The sequence below is a fragment of the Condylura cristata genome, unplaced genomic scaffold (genome assembly GCF_000260355.1).
Source record: "Condylura cristata isolate star-nosed mole 26May11 unplaced genomic scaffold, ConCri1.0 scaffold00028, whole genome shotgun sequence".
Taxonomy (NCBI): Eukaryota; Metazoa; Chordata; class Mammalia; order Eulipotyphla; family Talpidae; genus Condylura; species Condylura cristata.
The window spans coordinates 17,775,365-17,794,959 of record NW_004567129.1 but is presented as its reverse complement, the minus strand read 5'-3'; the positions used below and the strand labels follow the sequence as shown (position 1 = coordinate 17,794,959).

At 36.2% G+C, this 19,595-nt stretch overlaps 1 protein-coding gene across 1 annotated transcript in view; it reads left to right on the top strand.

Moving 5' to 3' along the window:
* The first annotated feature begins 132 nt into the window (after window positions 1-132).
* The window catches only part of CBFB (core-binding factor, beta subunit), a 35,658-nt gene continuing 16,195 nt past the window's right edge, over window positions 133-19,595 (top strand). Inside the window, exons 1-3 of the mRNA XM_012730753.1 lie at window positions 133-233; window positions 4,335-4,451; window positions 17,275-17,391. Of these exons, the coding sequence (XP_012586207.1) occupies window positions 17,293-17,391 (99 nt within the window). The 5' untranslated portion in view covers window positions 133-233; window positions 4,335-4,451; window positions 17,275-17,292. The remainder of the gene's footprint in view (window positions 234-4,334; window positions 4,452-17,274; window positions 17,392-19,595) is intronic.

Sequence of the window (19,595 nt, the reverse complement as noted above, 5' to 3'; positions counted from 1 at the left end):
GCGCCGGGGCGCCCGCGGAGGGGCAATCTCGCCCGGGCCGCAGTCTGCCCGCAGACTCTGCTTGTCCTTATCGGCGCCGCGCGGGGCGGGCGCGCGGGCGGCGCCGCCGATTTGGCTCCTGATTTCGGGCGGTCTCTGCCTTGCAGATTAAGTACACGGGCTTCAGGGACCGGCCCCACGAGGAGCGCCAGGCGCGCTTCCAGAACGCCTGCCGCGACGGCCGCTCGGAAATCGTAAGTCGGCGGGGCGGGGGCGCGGGGGACCCCGGGGTTGGGGGGCCCGGGCGCGCGCGGGTCACTTGTTGCGCCCGGGCTGCGGCGGCCCGGGCGGGTTCCGGACGGCGCCGCGGACGCCGTGGCTCCCGGAACTGAGCGGGCGCCGTCTCACTTCCTACTCGGGATTCAAAATGCGAAACCAGACACTGGCGGGCCGCGTCCTCGCGGGGAGACGCTTCCCGGTGGCCCGCTGCGGCTGGATGGTGTTTCCCGTTCACCCTTCCGCAGTTTCCCTCGGCGAGCGGAACCCAATCCCGACCCCAGCTAAACCGGGAAAGGTCGAGGTACCGGCGGTGACACTGATCGAGGGGTTGGGGTGCAGGTGGGAAGGAAACATTCAGGGGTCGGGGTGGGGGAGGAATGAGGCTTCATTCAAGATTCCTGCTCTTGCACGATCGTTTCTTAGACGCTAGAATTTTGCCAAGTACAACTGAGAGTGAATCGGAGAAATTACCCAGGAGTTAGCTATCGTCCTGACAGATGGGGAAAGTCAGTGCCATCATCTTTAGCAGAATCTGAAAGAAACCTTTGCAGCCTTTTTTCAAACCTGATAACCCGGATTAGTGCTGTAGTTTCTGAAGAACTGAATGGAGTTGCAAAACCGACGGGTGAACTGGGGTGTTCACCTCTACCAAATCTTACGTTGGAGGAAAATTATACGTATCCTAGTTCCCCCAATCTCCGTTTTATTTGTCCTGTTGGAGGTGCTGATAAGACCCAAAAGTGGGTAAGAAGAAGAGGTTGATTATTAATTTTTAGAAGTGAAAAATTGAAGTATAATGTAATCCAATTATCTACTTTATGACTTGGACCATTGCTTTTGCAGAGACTTGAGGTGAAGATACAGTTTGAATTGGGGCTAATGAGAAGACACTGGAAAACTCTCATCCCCACATAGAGACCGAATTTCTTTGTATTGAGATATACCACATTCATACCATAAAATTCTCCCTTTTTGTTATCAAATTTATTTTTAAAGAATATGTCGATATATTAAAAAAAAGGCTTTTTTGACTTCCATTACTGATAGAAGTTACTGGCTAAATTTATTAGGGCCGCTGGAATATTTGGTCATTATTGCACATTTTGAAAGAAAATCTCCGCCTTTTAGCACACTTCTAAGTTTGAGTGGTTTAGTACTTTATGATTCAAATGTAAAGGACAAATATGATTTGGTTTGGCACTGAGTGACACAAGAATCATTCACAGAGCCTAATCTTTGCAGGTTTATGCAGTGCTTTCTTTTTTTCATCATAAATGCTTGATTATTTGAATTTATAGATCACTAGATTTAATGTTCAAAATTATCCTATGACTTACAAATAGGCTGTGGACAAGGTATCATTTGGCCTATATTTTGTCAATAGCCTTATATGGCAAACATCTGTACATAATACTGTATATATACACACATTTATAAAACATAGCACCATACATAATGATCCCCAACAGTTTTTTTCCCTTTTTTTTTTTTTTTTTTTGGCCTTTTTTGAATTTTCGTTGTTTTTATTGAAAATTTTTTTTTTTTTTTGGTTGAGGCAAATTAGGGTTGTTGTTGTTCTTTTTTCTTTGGTGTAAAACTTACCCAGACTCTTTTATCATAACCTAAAATAAGTGATTATGGGTAAGGAGTAGAAGAATCTGTTTGGTAAAATCTCATTTATTTCTCATTTAAGTCCTTACCATAGTAGGAGTGTGTGGGAGATGTCTCCAACACTAATGATAAATAAAAGAAAAAATGCTTATGAAAGGTGTGGTGATTATTTGAGCAGTAAAATGTATAATCTTGAAGATGGGAGGATAAAGGTGTGTTGGATTGGCACAAGTGCTATTTTATAATTTATGAAACCTATAAAACATAGTTGGGACATCATAGAAATCTTACATATAATTACACTTTTTATGTTTTTGAACAGAATTTTCCCAACTGTTATGTGTAGCTATTCCATTAAAAGAAAAAAAGTTGTGTGTTCAGACAAGTTTGGGAAACACTATTCTAGAATGATCCTTTTTTTTTTTTTTTAACCATTTCTGTCTCAGAGAAAGGATGTTGATGAGATAATGGGCATAAAGTGATGAAGCAGGAAATCTCTTCTGAGGTTGGCCTTTAGACGGGAGGTGAGGTAATAAAATCTGCAGGCTGTCTTTACTTAGCTGAGAACTGATGTTAGAAGTAGTTCTACCAGCAGTAGAACTGTTGGCAGAAGATTTGTTATTAGTTCAGTGCTGAAGAAAAACAAATATATGTGCTGCATTTTGACAGGGTGTTTCATTCCTGGGCTAAATCTCTATCAGCTACCACTGATCATTTCATTAGGAGGCTGAAAAGTTTGGCTCTCTTATCCAGTTCAAAATTATTTCCCTTATTTACATATACATGCAATGTGTACTTGCTGCTGTTGTGAGCACTTTACAAATACTGAAAACTGAGGTATAGGGTTAAGAAATTTGCCTTAGGTCATACTGCCTAAGCATTTTCTCTCCTGGAGCCTGCTTTTCATTTGAACTATTCTTGGTTCATTTCACTTCACCTGATTGATTTTTAAACTTATGCTAATTGCAGGGAATTTTCTTTAGAAGATTGATTTATGTGTAGAAGAACTGGGGTGTAGGCCAGAGGTGGAGGTGTCACCAGAGACGGTGGGAAGCAGAACAGGGGGCGCGGTGGGGGAGGGTCTACTGAAGTACACTGCTGAGGGGGGCAGGGGACTAGGCGGGATAGGTCTGCTGTGCCATGTGGGTAGCTCCCTGGCAGGGATTGCATACCACCTATGCTGCAGTGGCGGTGGACAGCTCCACAGGACCCTGCTTAACCCTTTGTGCCACCAGGGAGGCCCCCTGGGGAAATTTCTTTTAAGGTTAACATCGATGTTTGTTCAGTCTATTCATACAGAATATTTACCTTGGTATTGTTTAGGGAAATGCCATCTAAGGTGTCTGTTTACAGCAATTTAGAGACTAGGTTGACAATTATATCAACGGTATCAATACTAAAAATAGGAAGTATAATTTTTACCTTTAAAGAATCCAAACTCGTAAGCACCAGGGGACTGGTTGATAGCTGAATCAGCCAGCGGCTTCAAACAGATTGCCCAGTGTGCATACAAGAGCTGGGTGTAGGCCAGAGGTACCCTTGCTTTCAGATGAAGACTCTATAGATGAATACAAATTATGCTTTAGAATTTTAATTAGTAAAATAAAACAAAATTATTTCAACAAAGAGGGTTTATATTTAGATGATGAAAATGTATTAGTCCCCACCCCCCCAAATGCTTTCACTTTTTTCTTTCTTGATTTCTCTTTGGATTAGAGACAGTGTTGCTTTCTTTTTTTTTTTTTTAATCTGAGAGAATTAATAATAGAATTAAATTGCGTTGGGGCTACACAGAAAATGGTTTTAGGTTCTTCTGTTGACCTTGCCATCTAAATCTTTTATAAAAGATAAATACTCCTGTTATCATCAGATCCCACTCTCCTGCTTAAGTCTGATTTTAGAACATTTGTTTTAATCATCCACGGTTTTGAAGAGGTGAGAACTGTCACATCACATGTGAATGTATAGTTTATCAGAGGAAAACAGTTCCAAGTGCATTTTTACTATGAACTTTAAGAGCATAATATTTTCTTCAGCAAAGCAAATCAGGAAAAATTAAAACTGTTTCATTTATACAACTTAAACTGTGCTGTGTTTTAAATTTAATATTTGCCGAACTTCAGTGATTTCCCCATTTAAAGTACAAGTTTTTTAATTCAGGGGTGGTGGCTTCTAGTTAGATGTTAGCAATGCGCGATCTTAACGTCAGCAAAAAATGACCTGAAAGAAAGTATTGATTCCATGTCTGATTTTATATTTAAGCAGCCAATGGCAAATGTCCTCAAAATGGAATCAGATGTTTGTAACTTAATACTTAAGAAAAATGATGAGTGCATGTTTTTTACTTTTAAATATTCTCCATGCTGCCTGGCTTAAGACAGAAACTGATGTAAAAATAAATGACTGCCTGCATAATTTATGTAATGTCCTGCTCCTGATCCTGTTTGTATTGATTTTTCTAAAAGGCTTTTGTGGCCACAGGAACCAATCTGTCTCTCCAGTTTTTTCCGGCCAGCTGGCAGGGAGAACAGCGACAAACACCTAGCCGGGAATATGTCGACTTAGAAAGAGAAGCAGGCAAGGTAGGAAGCATTTCTTTGCAATTTGAAATACTGTACGTTGTTTTATTGTGGATTATCTGATTTACATAAAGAGCACAAGTCAGTCTGGTAAAGGAGGTCACAGGTCTGACTATATAGGTAGGTGTATGATTAGATTTGTTTGCATTCCATAATAGATAAAATGGTCGCACAATTAAAAAAAATCACTCAAGTTTTTGTATCGTTCCATTACTAATACAAGGTATGTAATATTTACTATGGAAAGTTCTAGTCCTTTAGAGAGTGTACTTTTCTTACATGTAACCTTCAAAACTTAATTCCTTTAAAAGTGTTGACAAAAATTTTATTTTTTCTTTACTAAAATGTGTGTGACTACAGTGCTGTTAAATGAAATTAAGAGAAGAATGAGAAAAGTCTCTGTGGGCTTAAAATTTAATAAGATTTAGAAACAGTTCATTGGTAACTTTCTGCTCCTATTAATGCAGCAAATTTAATTTTGAGAAAGACAATGCGAAAACTTTTAACGAGAATTTTTTTGCTTTGAGGAAAAGTTTCTGGGAAAACATATGCATTAAAATTTCATGTTGGAAGTTTAGATTGAAGATGTGAAAAATGTAGATGGAAATGTTTAAATTTGGATCCTTATAACAATCTGAGTTATATGTTTTATATAACTTTGGTAAAATTTTAATGAATAATGTATTGGATTGGTTTATATTTCAGTGTATAAGTTCACTTCTTGAAGATTTATTTAGAGATATTTTTTTGCCTTGTATTGACTATCTCTCCAGTATTCTAGATTTTATTATTTGGTAGTTCTTATATGTAAAGGAGAATTTGGGAAATCATCACAGGATTATTGCTTTTTTTGTTTAGTGCATGAATATGTGACTAAATGAAGAAAAATTTTTTTCCTTGTTCAGAACCTTTTGCTAAAGTTTATTTAACATGGTAGCTCAGATACTAAAGACAAACTAAAAAGTTCCTTTCCTCTCAGGTTTTTGTTGCTAAGCTGTCTTAAACTGTCACAATTGATATCTCCGTGGTACTGGGATCTTCCAGTATTTAATAACTAATAAGTAGATATTGTTTGCTTGAATTAATTTAATGGTATTTGTTTGCCGGATTGAAGAGCACATGATCCTTGACTTAAGCCAGATACTTTCAGTTATATGATCAACATAATAACAATGTTGACTGACATATTGTAGAATTTAGAGGATTATGTATTTAGGAAAAGTGAGTTATCAGGGAACTTATATTTATTAATAAGTTTTTTCTGTAAAGATTCAGGTAGTAAATACTTTCAATTTTGCAGTCATGATCTGATTTAACTTCAGCTTTGCTGTTAGAGTGAAATAAATCATAAGCAACATATATGTGCAGTTGACTGTGGCTGTGTTCTAAAAATAGCAGAAATCAGTATCTTTCCCTCAGATTTAAATCTGTGTTTATATGTAGATCCTGTATTTCTCAAATACAGCTCTGTCAATACCTGTACTACATTGGTAGGATGTAGAAGAAAAGAACACTTTTAAGCTCTCCCCCCCAAAAAAACTAGTATATTGTTTTATATCACTGAGCTAAATAAAGTACATCAGTGCATTTAGAGAGAAGGTAATGACTTAGGTTTTCTCAATCATTGAACTTAAGCTGCAGGCTCTTTGCTTTTTCTTCCTCATTTTTTTATGTATGTGTTTCTGATAACTGGTTGCTTTTATGTCCCCAGAGGACTACAACAAGGAGCAAAGAAAATTATAGGAATTTCCTCAGATGTTAACTATCTACTTCCACTCTTTGTATTGATCCCAAATCAGTGCCTTTTTCACATACTCTTAAGCTAGGTACTTAGCTTCTAAAATATCTTAGTACTCTTTCCATTCATACCCAATTTGGAGAAAACTAGTGATTAAGACTTTGGAGTTAGGATTAATTGAATCGAGTACTGGGTTCACATACTACTACTTTTATAACTGTGTAACTTAGGACACTTTATTTAACCTTTAGTTGTAACCTTTAGTTTAGTCCTCAGTTGTAAAAATGAGATAATGCATAGCTCCCAGTTAAATACATGACAGAGTTATTTAAAAATTAATATCTTCAGAAGATATTTGTTGAATATCTACTATGTATACCACGCAGTGTATTGGACACTTGAGCCATCTCCATGAACAAAACAAAGATCCTGCCATAGAGAGAGATACTTTTGTGGAGGAATTTCAGAAATAAACAATATAGATAATAAGTTATGTTACAAAATAATAAGAACGCTGAAAAAAAAAGGGAAAAGTAGAGTAAAATAAAGCTGATCAATGAACAAGTTTTTTGCAGTTTTAAACAGAGTGGTTTAAAAGAAAGTCATTCTTGGGTTAAGACCTAAGGAAAGTTAGGTATTGGGGGGGTAGGGGGATGGAGGATGTTCCAAACAGAGGCGACATGGACTTAATCTGAGTAAAATGGAAAGGTTTGGGTTTTGAGCAGATGAATAATATCACCCTTAGGTGTTGGGTTAACCTTAGTTTTAAAGGACTGTAATGAAGCAGGAAGACCAATTTGGCTTTTGGGTAATTTTGGTGAGAGATTAAAGTAGTGGAGATGGTGAGTAGTAGTCATAATTTGAGTGTATATTGAGGGAGATTCAATAAGATTTGCTTAGGGGTTGGATGTGGGCTGCGAGAGTGAAGAATGTCGCCAACATTTTTAGCCAGAGCAACTGGAAGTATGGGATTGCTGTCATATGAGATGGGGAAAGCTGTGGGTGGAGCAATTTAAGACATGTGAGTATGTGGTGGTAGCTTGTTATTACAGCTTCTGTTTTCTCAATACCCACCCTTCTTAAGTTATGGCACCACTTTTCCATAAATAATCCTTCCTTAAGTTTGCTTATCTTACAGAGTTCATTGGCATTTTCCAAAAGAGCTCAGCTTTATTAAAGTATAGTTTACCTACAATAAAATGTACCCATTTTTAGTAAATGTACGTACCCATGTAAACATCACCCACAACGCAGGCATCCCCACACATTTCCCCATGCCCTTCTACAGAATCTGTCAATCTGACTTGGTTTAGATGGTCGTAGAGCAGGGTCTCCCAGAGATGGCAGTCAGACTGTTGGGAGGGCTGTGCAATCTCTGAAGACCTGACAGAAACTGAAGGATCCCTTCTCAAGCTCACTTCATTGGTGACTTCAGTTCCTAGTTATGTATTTTCTTCCTAGAGAAGAGTACAGCCACCCTCCTTTTTATGACCTATTCTAGGATCGCATGTGTCTTCGTCTATTCATTAGAGGAGTCACTGAGTCTAGCCCACACTCAGTGCGGAGGGGAGATTTATTTATGCATAAGTATGTGAGTACCAGGAGCCTAGGGTCATTGAGGCCATTTTGGAGACTGGCTACCACAATAGTCACTTAACATTAGTGAATTCAAAAAAAAATTAGAATGCTAATAAAAAACATGAGCTCCATAAATCTCTTCAACTTGAAATATGGCTTTTTGATGTAAGAAAATGGGTTCAGGGAAATTGCCTTTTATTCATTCTCTCTGCCTTTGTGTTTATAGGAATATTTTCAAGCCAAGGGTCTTTAAGAAAGGTCTGTCAAGGGATAAGTGATAGGTACTTTAAGGTCAAGTCAGAGGACTTTTAAAATTTGTCTTTCAAATACATTTCAAACTTTTGGACTCAGATTTCTAGTGAGTTGTCTACATTGACATTTAATAAGGGTTTTTCTCAGGAAAAAAAAGTTTAAACAATACAGTGTTGTGGAAAGGGCTGCAATCCAAAGGTGATCATGACTTTTTCCTACCTGTAAGTGGCAGTCAGAATGTCAGCCATATTTATATGCCTCAGGGGAGGATTAAACTAGATACCATAGTATGTAGGAAATATTTTTTTTTTAATAATATAACAGTTTGGAAATATTTTTTAAATTGTAAGGCCCTATCCAAAATTAGCTGGTTTGATGGTTTTCTATGGTGAGAGTATAGATAACTCCATCATCAGGTTATGTGCTCTAGGGTGCCCTAGGTCAGCTTCATTTCAGGTAGCTGTACAGTGATGCGGAACACCACATCTTTCCCCAGCACTCATCCTGGCACAGTAGAAACCCTGACATCCCAGATGTTTTTAATTCTTCCTTCATTTAAATTGGTTTCCTCGAATTTAGCTGTCAGAAGACAAGGAAAGCAACTGGTCAGAATTTAAATTGTTCTTGCCTTAAATTTTGTAGACCAAATAATTCCAGTTCCTTTGATCTTTCCTCTTAGAATCTATTTTCAATTACTTTTATTTCAAGCAAATGCAAATGATTATGGTTCATCATAACATTAGTCTTGATTAGTCAGATTAATGTTTTTGCCTGCATCCTGCATGTCATAGAACCTTATTAGGACTTTGAATTAATGATTATAGATGCTTGCTACAAGAGCCAAGTTTGTGGGTATAAAGAAAAAGGGTGTGAAAAATATTTTATGAACTAAAGAATGAACTTTACAACGCTACTGTTTGTTTATGATTATTTATCAGTACTTTACTACATGAGATAAGTAATAGAATATACTATCTAATTTGATTACATTGGCCCCAGAAAAAGGGAAATCTTTGTTTACAGTAGTTGATTTCTACTTATAAAATTTATGATTTTAAATTGATAGTCAAAATATTTGTAGTCAATATTGAAAAGTAGTTATAAAATAAATCATTAGAATAAGTAATTTTGAAAGTTACCGGTAAGTTCCATGCAATTTTTCTTCCTGAACTTTTCCTTAAACAAAAGTTTTTATTATTTTCATAGCATAACATAGAAAAGCAAAATTTAATAGCATTTGAGTTAATGAGTGAGGACAGACTGTTTTAAATGGCTTCTCTGCAGTTCTAGGACTTTGTTTCTTCTGGAGCATTTTGCTTACTTGCCTGCAGAATCTTTGTCCCAAAATAAATATTATGTCTGTTTATATACTATCCACAACTTGGCAGGGTATAGAGGACTCTGTGATGTTAGCTTTGAGAAATCCCTATTCAAGCTCAACAAGTTCTTTCTCCTTAGACAACCCAGTCGCTCCAAATGAAAGATAGGCTGTGGTAAAGCTTTGGAATGTGATTTTTCCCCCAAGAGAAATTGAGGCAACTTTAACTAGCTTGGTAGATCTAGATTTTAAGTATTTTAATTCAACTGAAATATCAAGTATATTCCAGCATTTGTTTATCAGCATTCACTACACGAAATAAGTAATATGGTTTTAAAATATATTTTAAGTTAAATGATAATATTTTAATAGCTGAATAATAATACTTAATACAGGGAGCCTTATGCATATATTGTGAAAGAAGCTGTTTTATTTCAGTTATTTTTAACTCTCAGGAATTGTTGACTGACGCCATGAATAATAAAAATGCTTAAAATTTAAGATGATCGTACCTTCCAGTTAGAGTTAACTTACATATATGATAAATGTATTTTTGAAGTATTTGAAAATTGTGTGCTCTCTTTTTTTCCCTTGCTTGAATTGTTTATTTTACCTGAATTTAGCTTTTAGTGTAAAGTGAAATTTCAGTCTTGGCCTTATCTGTCAACTATATATTACAGGTTAGAGAAAAATAGAAATGTCTGAAAGCAACTTCCTTAGTTCTTCTCTCCTTGCTTCTGTTTCCTAATCCAGTATTTTTTATTGATTAATTCAAACACTGCAAGTATAAAAATTGTTGATATTATCAACTGAAGTAGTTGATTTTTTATAAGGGCTGCTGTATTCTAGTTCAGTTCTTTCCATTTCTCTCTTGTAAATGATTTTTTGAGTCAGCGTTGCTGAAGTATAATACGACAGAACTCACCTATCTTAGGTGTTCAATGACAACTTTCCTGCACATTTTATAAAATTGGTGGCTACTTTTTAATCTAACATTTTTTTAAAAATATTACCTTTGTGATGTTAATACTATTAAACATGAAAGAATAGGAAAATTAAAATTATGTGGATGCCTTTTGTATATAGAGTAAAACAACAAAATGATCATCAGTGTTAATTTTTAGAATAATAAAGAGGAGAAATATAGACATGATTGACTTAATGAACAGACACATTCAGTGCTCATCCAGAATCTAGGAAGTCTTTGCAGATTCATCTAGGAAACAGTAGCCATACTGCACAGGTGGCTGTCTTGAAAAATATATGCTCATATACAGAAAACCTCTAGCATAGAAGTAAAAGCAGAAAGTGGGGAGCAGAAAATGTCTTAACTGCCTCTGAATAGAGGACTCCCTCTTCCAGAGTGTGCTTTTACTCCCCCACTTAAGAATTATAATAGCAAATAGTTCTGTAGCCCTGGCTATGTGCCATTTGGGTTTTAATGGAAACATAGAAAGCACATTGATACTTTTATGATCTCCATTTTACTGGTAAGAAAACATTTGTAAATTTTAATGTCATTTAGGGCTCAGAATTTGATAGCACTCCTTTGATACTTAATTTTCTATAGAGGGTTAGAGGCCACAGACTAGTTAACATTCTTCACCTTATATATAGTGATATGGTTAGGGAATTAAATTGTTATCTTTTGATGGAAGTATGTACTATAAACACTTGGAAACTATTTTCTATCATCAGTGTTTTAATTTAGGCTGACCTTTTCAAATTGGTGTGTGTTTGGCCCATAAACTTAAAATAACACTTAAAATGTGCTTTTTGGTGGTATAACTGTGCTTTTAGGATTCTGTTATTCTACAGTGCTGTTCTATATGTCCTAAGAAGGTAAAAACGGAGTCTGGGAATTGAAGTGTTTGATCTTACTTGCACAATATTGTTTTAAATAATAAGACCTTTGAAGAAGACTCTTAATTTTTTGACAGTATTGCTTCTTACTTCTGCCAATTTGTCTTGCCATCTTTTTGCTATCCACAACATTTCTGTGCCACTTATTTAAATTGTAAGAAAGTTCATGTATCAAAGTTCACTTTCTTACCCATTTAAAGTATATATAATTCAGTGCCTTTTTAAATATATTCACAATGTGTAACCTTCACCAGCAGTCTAATTTTGAACATTTCCAGTTCTGAAATTTGCAAGCCAGTTACTTTATAGGTGCTAGAGGGTTTACATCCTCATTAATCCTATTAACCCGACATTATAGTGAGGTTTTTATTTGATTTTTAGAATACATTTAGTGCTAGCTTGATTTTACAGCTGCGTAAACTGAGAACCAGAGAGGTTAAATAAAATCTTCAGGAGTCAAACTCGTTTCCTACATAGAACTAGGATCCAGGCTGAGGTTTTTTTTACCCCAGAATCTATATGCTCTTTGCATTACCACATTGCTGCTAATAATCATTAGGTAAGTTGCCTGAAGCTCCATATACTATCTTCCAAAACCTTACATTAAGTTTTTTAGCCTATCAAGTTACTCTTTCCATTCAAGTCAGAAACCATTAATATTTCAGTATGCTCTTTTTAGTACTCATTTTGATGACTTCAAAACAACCTTTAACCCTAATGTTTTTCTTTTTAATCTTTCTGTTGACCTGAATTGTTTTTCTAATTTACTATGTGACTGTGGTTTTGGTTGAGCTTCTAGAAAAGTAGTCATTACCAATTATTTTGTGCTAATATTATTAACTATTTGGTCATATCAGCTGTAATATTTTTTAAAATAATTCTCACATTGTTAACTTCAGGAATGGTTTATAATGAAAAGCATCTGCCTTTATTTGTTTACTTTTTTGTCTTAAGAAAAAAATACTTTTATAATTTAATTTTGTATGCTTTTCACTTGAAGTTCTATCTCTCAGGTCAGAACATGTTCAGGATTCTTAGACATACATTGCTTATTTGAATCATAGAAGGAAGAGGACAAAATTAATTTGATTTTGGGAAGACAGGAAGTAGCCATAGGGTGTTAGTCTGAAGACATATAAAGAGTTAATGTTAATTTTGTTCTAGATGCTCTGGATTTAACCATGCAATTGACTAACCAGTCTGTTTGTTCTTTAGGAAGCAGTCTATTTTCATGTACACTGAAATATTTGGAAAACATTAATAATGCAATTCACTAATACAACTGTGGTTTAGGTGAATATACTCAGGAGTTTTGGATGCTAGCTGTTACCCTTTAATAGCTGTGTGTAAATCTGAAAGTGAATCATGTAAATGTCTCTCAGCTTTAATTTCTCGTTTTAAAATTTTCTTATCAAATGGTTTTAATAGTCAAGTAGGACTTGGAAAATTTTTGAAAGTTTTAAAAAAATATACAAACTTAAAGTGGTAATGCTAACTAAACATGAGTAGTTAAGTATTTGAAGAAAGAGCTAAGAAATGACAGGAGCAGTATGAAACTGCTTTGTGGTGGGGCAGGAGCTTCTTTAAATTAAGTTCAAAGTGGAGGCATGGAGTTTTAGAGAATCCAGAAATAGCTTCAGAGTTCTCCACAGTGTGCAAGTTTATAGTGGCTTGTGATATTTAGACTACTTTAGAAAAAATTACATTTTAATATAGTGAGGAAGCCAGCAGATTTCTAATAGACCTCCATGAAGAAAAACTTTATGTAAGCATATAAATCTTATTACACGTTAACCAAATTTTAGACTAGACAACAAATATTTTTCTATTTAAAGAAGCCTTGTATATCTGAGTCTACATGTAAATGGTATGATTGACTCACAAAAGGATTAGCTTTCACACAACCATCAGTGTCTCTAGGTGGAGCATTCTTCTGAAAACACAAAGAGCATACAGATAATATATACAGACTGTACAGTACCACACAAATCTGGTGTCATGTATTGTTAGTTTTCACTAGACATCATTTTTCAGAAGAATGTCATTTTTGTTGTCAGAATGCTTTATAAGCTGTCCCAAATTGATCGAGTTCTACATTTTTTTTACTTTTTTACAACAACTATAAACAATTGTTTATAGTTACATGCAACCCAGTTATTATAATTCAGAGGCAAGTGAGGTTGAATAACAGTGGTGATTATTAACATGTGATGAGCCCTTTGAGCCAGGAGCAAGTAGCTAAACAGGATGAGTATTAATAAAGTATCTCTGAAAGAATCTGTTAAATAGACTACAGGAATTGTTACAACTAAAAGGCAGGGTACATATTTCCTAGTGGAAAATCTTTTTGTCCTGGGTGCCAGTGACATTGCACTATGTTTCTCTGCTGACTCACTGGTGGGAAAGACTTCATTGTGTCAAAAACAGTCTTCTTTCCCTAGGAAGGTAAGTACTGTGTGAAATTAATTAGTGGAAATATGTGTGTAAACAGTTGGGTTTCTATGGTGCTCTGTATGTTTCATAAATTCTACAAACACTAACTAGTTATTCCTGTAGCCTATAAAAATGGCATTATTTAGCCTGGTTTTGTATGTTGAAGAATCAGAAACCGTCTAGCAAACTTAGTAATTTTTCTCAGACTCACACAGAATTTAAACCCAGGTTTTATCTGATTCCAAAGTAAATTTTGTTTTCGTCCTTCCTATGAGGTCTTAGGGTTAAGCATAGCAATAATACTCTTTTTCCTTTAAAAATAATCACAGTTGACTCTTAACATTTGTGGTAATCCTCTTATGTAAAGTTGATATAAATACTCAATTAGTGAATACTAAGTAATTGCTTCCAGGAAAATACAGCTAGGTTCCTATAAGCCTCTGGTCACCTCTTCCTCAACCAGTGAGTACATGATCTTGTGTTATGTCTGTTTGTGTCTACAGATACCTTATTTAATACAAATTGCTTGATTAGGTAACGTCTCATAAGAAGATATTGAATATCTAGGTTATTCTAGTCTTCCATTATTGCTAAAAATTCCTTGAGTAAACTTTTGTTGTAATCAAGTATTTTGTGCACATCTTGGATTAAGTTTGAGTACACATCCATAGGTATGACATTGCTGGCGTAAAGGAAAATTCTGTGAGTCTTACACACATTCTCTGATATTTTATGTATGGAAAAATGAACTGGTCTTTTGTTGGTGGTGTGTTTGATTGGCAATATGTATTAAATAAGGTATCTGTAAACACAAACAGACATAACACAAGATCATGTACTCACTGGCTGAGGAAGAGGTGACCAGAGGCTTATAGGAACCTAGCTGTGTTTTCCTGGAAGCAATTACTTAGTATTCACTAATTGAGTATTTATATCAACTTTACATAAGAGGATTACCACAAATGTTAATCTAGTGACCCATTTTAAAGGCTTTATAAAGCCCATTTTTACCTATATATTTAATTGTTTTAGGGTGATAGGTTTAATCCCTAGATCGTATTCTAATAAGTTTCTTTTCACAATTTGAAATAAGGCATCATTATTTTAAGTGAAAAAGTTTTAGTGTTTAACTGACTTTATTGAATTACATTACAAAATGTCAAACTGTTAAGAGACAGAATGTTATTGTCTTCATCCTTTGTGGTTTGGTGTTTATGAATGTATGAAAGTGCCAAGCCTTAACTTTGAAGATCTACATATAAAACTACTTTCATGTGAACATGTAAATAAATAAGTGGGATAATCTAAATTTTATTTTAAACTATGATTACATGCACAAGCCTTGATTAAGAATTGGAGCCATTTTTTAAACCCACTTAGGAATTGCCCAAATAGAGCAGTGGTTTTCTTTGTCAAGAGAGAAATTTTATAAAGAAGTGATAAATGGACTTTTTAAAAAGTTCATGAGAAAATTATTTTGACTATGGAGGTTAATGTGAAAAGCTAGATTATGGAATTTTTGATTCTATAAAACATAAATCATTGATGATCAAATTGGCCTTTCTCTATTGGGTAAGAATTATCTTCATGATTAGATGAGAACTTAAAATAATGAGGTGCATGAATAGGTGAAATGTTATGCTTCTCATTGTGTGATACCACCTGCCCCATTAGAAAGAATAGGTATAAATTTTGAGTAGGTGTGGCAAGTCAAGTTATATTGATAGGCCATGAAGGGGGGGATTGTTAGTGAGATGTTGAATAAGAGCTTGTCATAATCATTTGTTTGACTAGGTACACATCAGTGGGGTTTTAAATTTATAATGTGGAAGGGAATGAGCACTTATCAGACCAGAAGGAAATGTGTGGTTAAACGGTTTCAGCTATAACTGTAGACTATTTCCCTTGGTCCAAATAGGAGGAGAAATGGAGCCTTAGTTTTTGGCTTTTCTTTTTTTCCAGTACAAATTGGTTCAACATGGTTTATTAGAACCTTAACAGGAATAAAGGTTGTGTTAGATAATGAAGTGGAGGGTGACACAAATCTATACCATGAAGGCATATAAGTCTTACGGGTTTTCTATATAGTCTCAGTTGTAATGTTTCTCTCATATTTATACTTATTAACAGTTATGCTTAGTAAACCTGTAAAAACAAGAATGCCCCCAAATTCTTTGTTGAAGAAACTGCTGAATTGAGTAGAGAACAAGGTGGTGCTTCCAACTTTTTACTCAGAAAGAAATTCTCAGCAGTAAGTTTGTAATCCCAGCTGTGTGTCTGAGAGGCGGAAGCCTCGTGGTTCCTTCCTTGGTCAGGGTGTCCTTAGTAAGGGACTTACTGAACCTGTTTCAGAAGAGAGCAGTTTACATCAGAAAAACCTATGGTGTAGGTGTCCCAGCTTCTGGTGAAGATTCATGACCAGGTTGAACCAACTTTTGAAAAATAAGACTATATTAAATAAATGAAAAACGGTCTTAGGAAATTTTTACAGAATTAATGTGTAACAAATAATGCTAATTTTAGCTCACAGGAATATTAGGATTATCCAATATGTATATTAACTCTTTATGAGGCTCTTGTAAAGGTTGTATTTGATAACCTGGAGTTTTGAAAGCTCATTGAAATCCTGCTTCTGCATTTCCAGAAATATTTGTTAAGACAACAAGATTAAAAAATCTATGTGCATATGTGTTCAGGAAGTCCATGTTAAACTAGTTAAGAAAGACCTGAACTAACATTGTGTTGTTTTTTTTATGTTTGTTTGTTTTAGATTTATTTATTTGTGCATACAGAACTGGGGTACAGGCCAGAGGCTCAGGGGCAGTGAGAGGCTTCACCAGAGACAGAGTGGGCAGCAGAACAGGCAGATCAACAAAGTACACTGCTGAGGGGAGCAGGGGGCAGGTCAGGAGAGGTCTGCCATGCCATGTGGTCACCTCCTGGGCAGGCGGGAATCAAACTCATGTGGAGGTGGCTTTAGCTTCTCAGTGCTGTGCTTTAACCCTCTGCGCCACCAGGGAGGGCCCTAACATTGTATTTTAAAAGCATTAAAAATGATGTGGCCCTCCCTGGTGGCATAGTTGGTTAATGCACAGCACTACAAAGCTAAAGAAACTTCAGCCTGAGTTTGATCCTGGCGCTGGAGGAGACCCACATGGTGTGGCAGACTTCTCCTGACACGCCCGCTGCTCCCCTCAGCAGTGTACTTCACCATTTGGCCTGTTCTGCTCCCCACTCTGTCTCTGGTGAATCCTCTCACCACCCCTGCACCTCTGGCCTGTATCCCAGTTCTGTATGCACAAATAAATCAATTTTTTAAAAAAAAGTGATGTTAAGGTGGAAAATGTAAGAATTGTAGTAAATACACATTTCTTATTGTATCAAAATACTCATCTCAGGGTGACAGCATTAGCACTTTTCCTTCTTGATGAAGTTTGAATTGCTCTAAAACAATTATATTTTCAGTCAATAAAAAATTAATTTGGTAACTGAAAATTATCTGGATTTGGAAATCATACAAGAAGTAAAGACTTGTTCTGTGGGTTTTTATTTACTTAAAAAAATTATGGTGAAAGTAAGGTTATCTTTGTTTTTCACATGTGATGGCTTATCATTGATTTCATCCTTCTTTTTCTGTGTCTTAGGTTTATTTGAAGGCTCCCATGATCCTGAATGGAGTCTGTGTTATTTGGAAAGGCTGGATTGATCTCCAGAGGCTGGATGGCATGGGCTGCCTGGAATTTGATGAGGAGCGAGCCCAGGTAGGTCAGCACCAGCTTTACTGGACACAGTCCCTCTTTCTCCCCTTAACCTGGCCTTTGTCTGTGGATCTGTTTTACCTCTTCTTAAAAAGTACACGGTCAAGGAATGTGAGGACTCTTGAAGATGTTGAGACCCAACTCTGATTCTGATATTGGGAAAGCTTTTCCCTCATTGATTCTAATTTCTGTTGGGATACCCCTATCTGTTTGGTGGGGGAACTTCAAATCCTAGTAAAAGGTGCTAGTACACATTTTTCTCAAATCCACATGGATCATTCTCTAGGATTGACCATATACTGGGTCACAAGATAAATATCAATAGATACACTAAGATCGAAATCATACCAACTATATTCTCCGACCACGAAGGAATCAAACTAGAAATAAACCATATGGAGAAGGCAAGAAACCAACCTACCACGTGGAGACTAAAAAAAAAGGTGCTTAATATTTTGTACTTGATTTTCAGAACATTATGAGGGAAAAAACAGTTCAAAGTAAGTGTAGAACCAGGATTTGTGGCATGGCTAAGTGAGGAGCTTGGGCAAGTCCTCTTCTTAGAAAGCAGAGAATAAACTGGACAAAATTACTTATAACCAGTTAAGATGTCTGGAAATCAACAAAAGGACATAAATTGAGAGGCATTTATTCAAATAAATGTGGAACTTCAATAAGCATAGTGGCAGTCTGTAACATTTCAGTAAGGTCACTCTCATCCCTTCCCTCTGCTCCGTGGTCCCTCACATTACACCATCAGGAGACAGGGAGTCCTGAGGACTCTGCTGTTATTAGAGGGAGTTGACGTGATTAAATCCATGCCCACGTGTTAGAAACAATAGAGTTCTCTGTCACAAACAGTTGGTGAGAGCTGGCATTAAAGGAAGCAGTAAAATGCAGACTATCCAGAAATTTTATCAGGCAGCCTTAGAAAAAGAGATAGCTGAAGTTGACCTCAGTAAGATCACACTTAACCTATGGTCCAGAAGACTGTGTGTATGTGCTAGACTACACCTGTTCAGGAGTAAACAAAGAGTGCTCTTTCAGGCTACAAGTCTCTGGCTGAAACTTCCTGTACTTTGTAAGTGGCTTGAGGTGATTAAGCAAAACCTCTGACCATCATAGCTGACCACTAAGTTATGTTGACCCAGGAGCAAACCCCTAGAAAGCAAGACTTAAAAAAAAAAAAAAAAAAAAAAAATTAAGCAGTGGTATCAGCCTGTAAGCTTTTGGGAAAGAGATGCTACAGAATTAACCTTTTTGTCATTCTATTGTCTTTTACTGTGTTGTTTTACATGCTTGGAAATGTGAAAATTTTATTAATATCAAGAGACTTAAAAAAAAAGAAAGAAGACCTTACAACTAAATAATGCAGATTCAGAATTTAAATTATTAAAAGGCATCTTTTTCAAACATATTTTTATTTCCATAGAGATTTGGGGTCCCCTGACTCAGAAAAGTAGTCAGTAATGAGCAGTATGGACGACTAAGTGATACAGCAGATTGAAATTATATAAGGGAAAATTTTCAGATAGAGTTGACTTCTAAAACTGGATGTTTTATTAAAACAACAGGTATGGACCTCCCTGGTGTCACAAGGGTTGAAGTCTCAGCACTATGAAGCTATAAACAGTCCCTGCAGCACAATGAGTTTGATCCCCAGCCATGGAGGGGACATACATAGTGCAGCAGTGACCTCTCCTGTCTTGCTTATTGCTCCCCTCAGCAGTGTTTTCAATAGATCTGCCCATTCTGCTCCCCACCTTCTCTGGTGAATCTTCTCACTGCCCTGCACCTCTAGCCTACACCCCAGCTCCTGAATGTATAAGTAAATAAATATTTTTAAATAAATAGTAAAAATAATTTAAGCCACAGCATTTTTCATACTAAGAATTTTCCAAGCTATTTTCCCCAGTCCACAAACTGAGTGTTAGCAATACAAAGAAAGTATCATCTTTTGTGATAGTTCAGCTAATGCAATAACTGGCTTCACATAATGCAAAGATTTTGGAGTAAGAGCCAGAAATGTTATATTATTATTGTACTTTGTTTTAATACTGTCTTTTTAAAGATTTATTTATGTATATAAGAACTGGGGGGTAGACCAGAGGTGCAGGGGGTAAGAGGATTCACCAGAGACAGAGTGGGGAGCAGAACAGACAGATCTGCCGAAATAACACTGCTGAGTGGAGCAGTGGATGAGACAG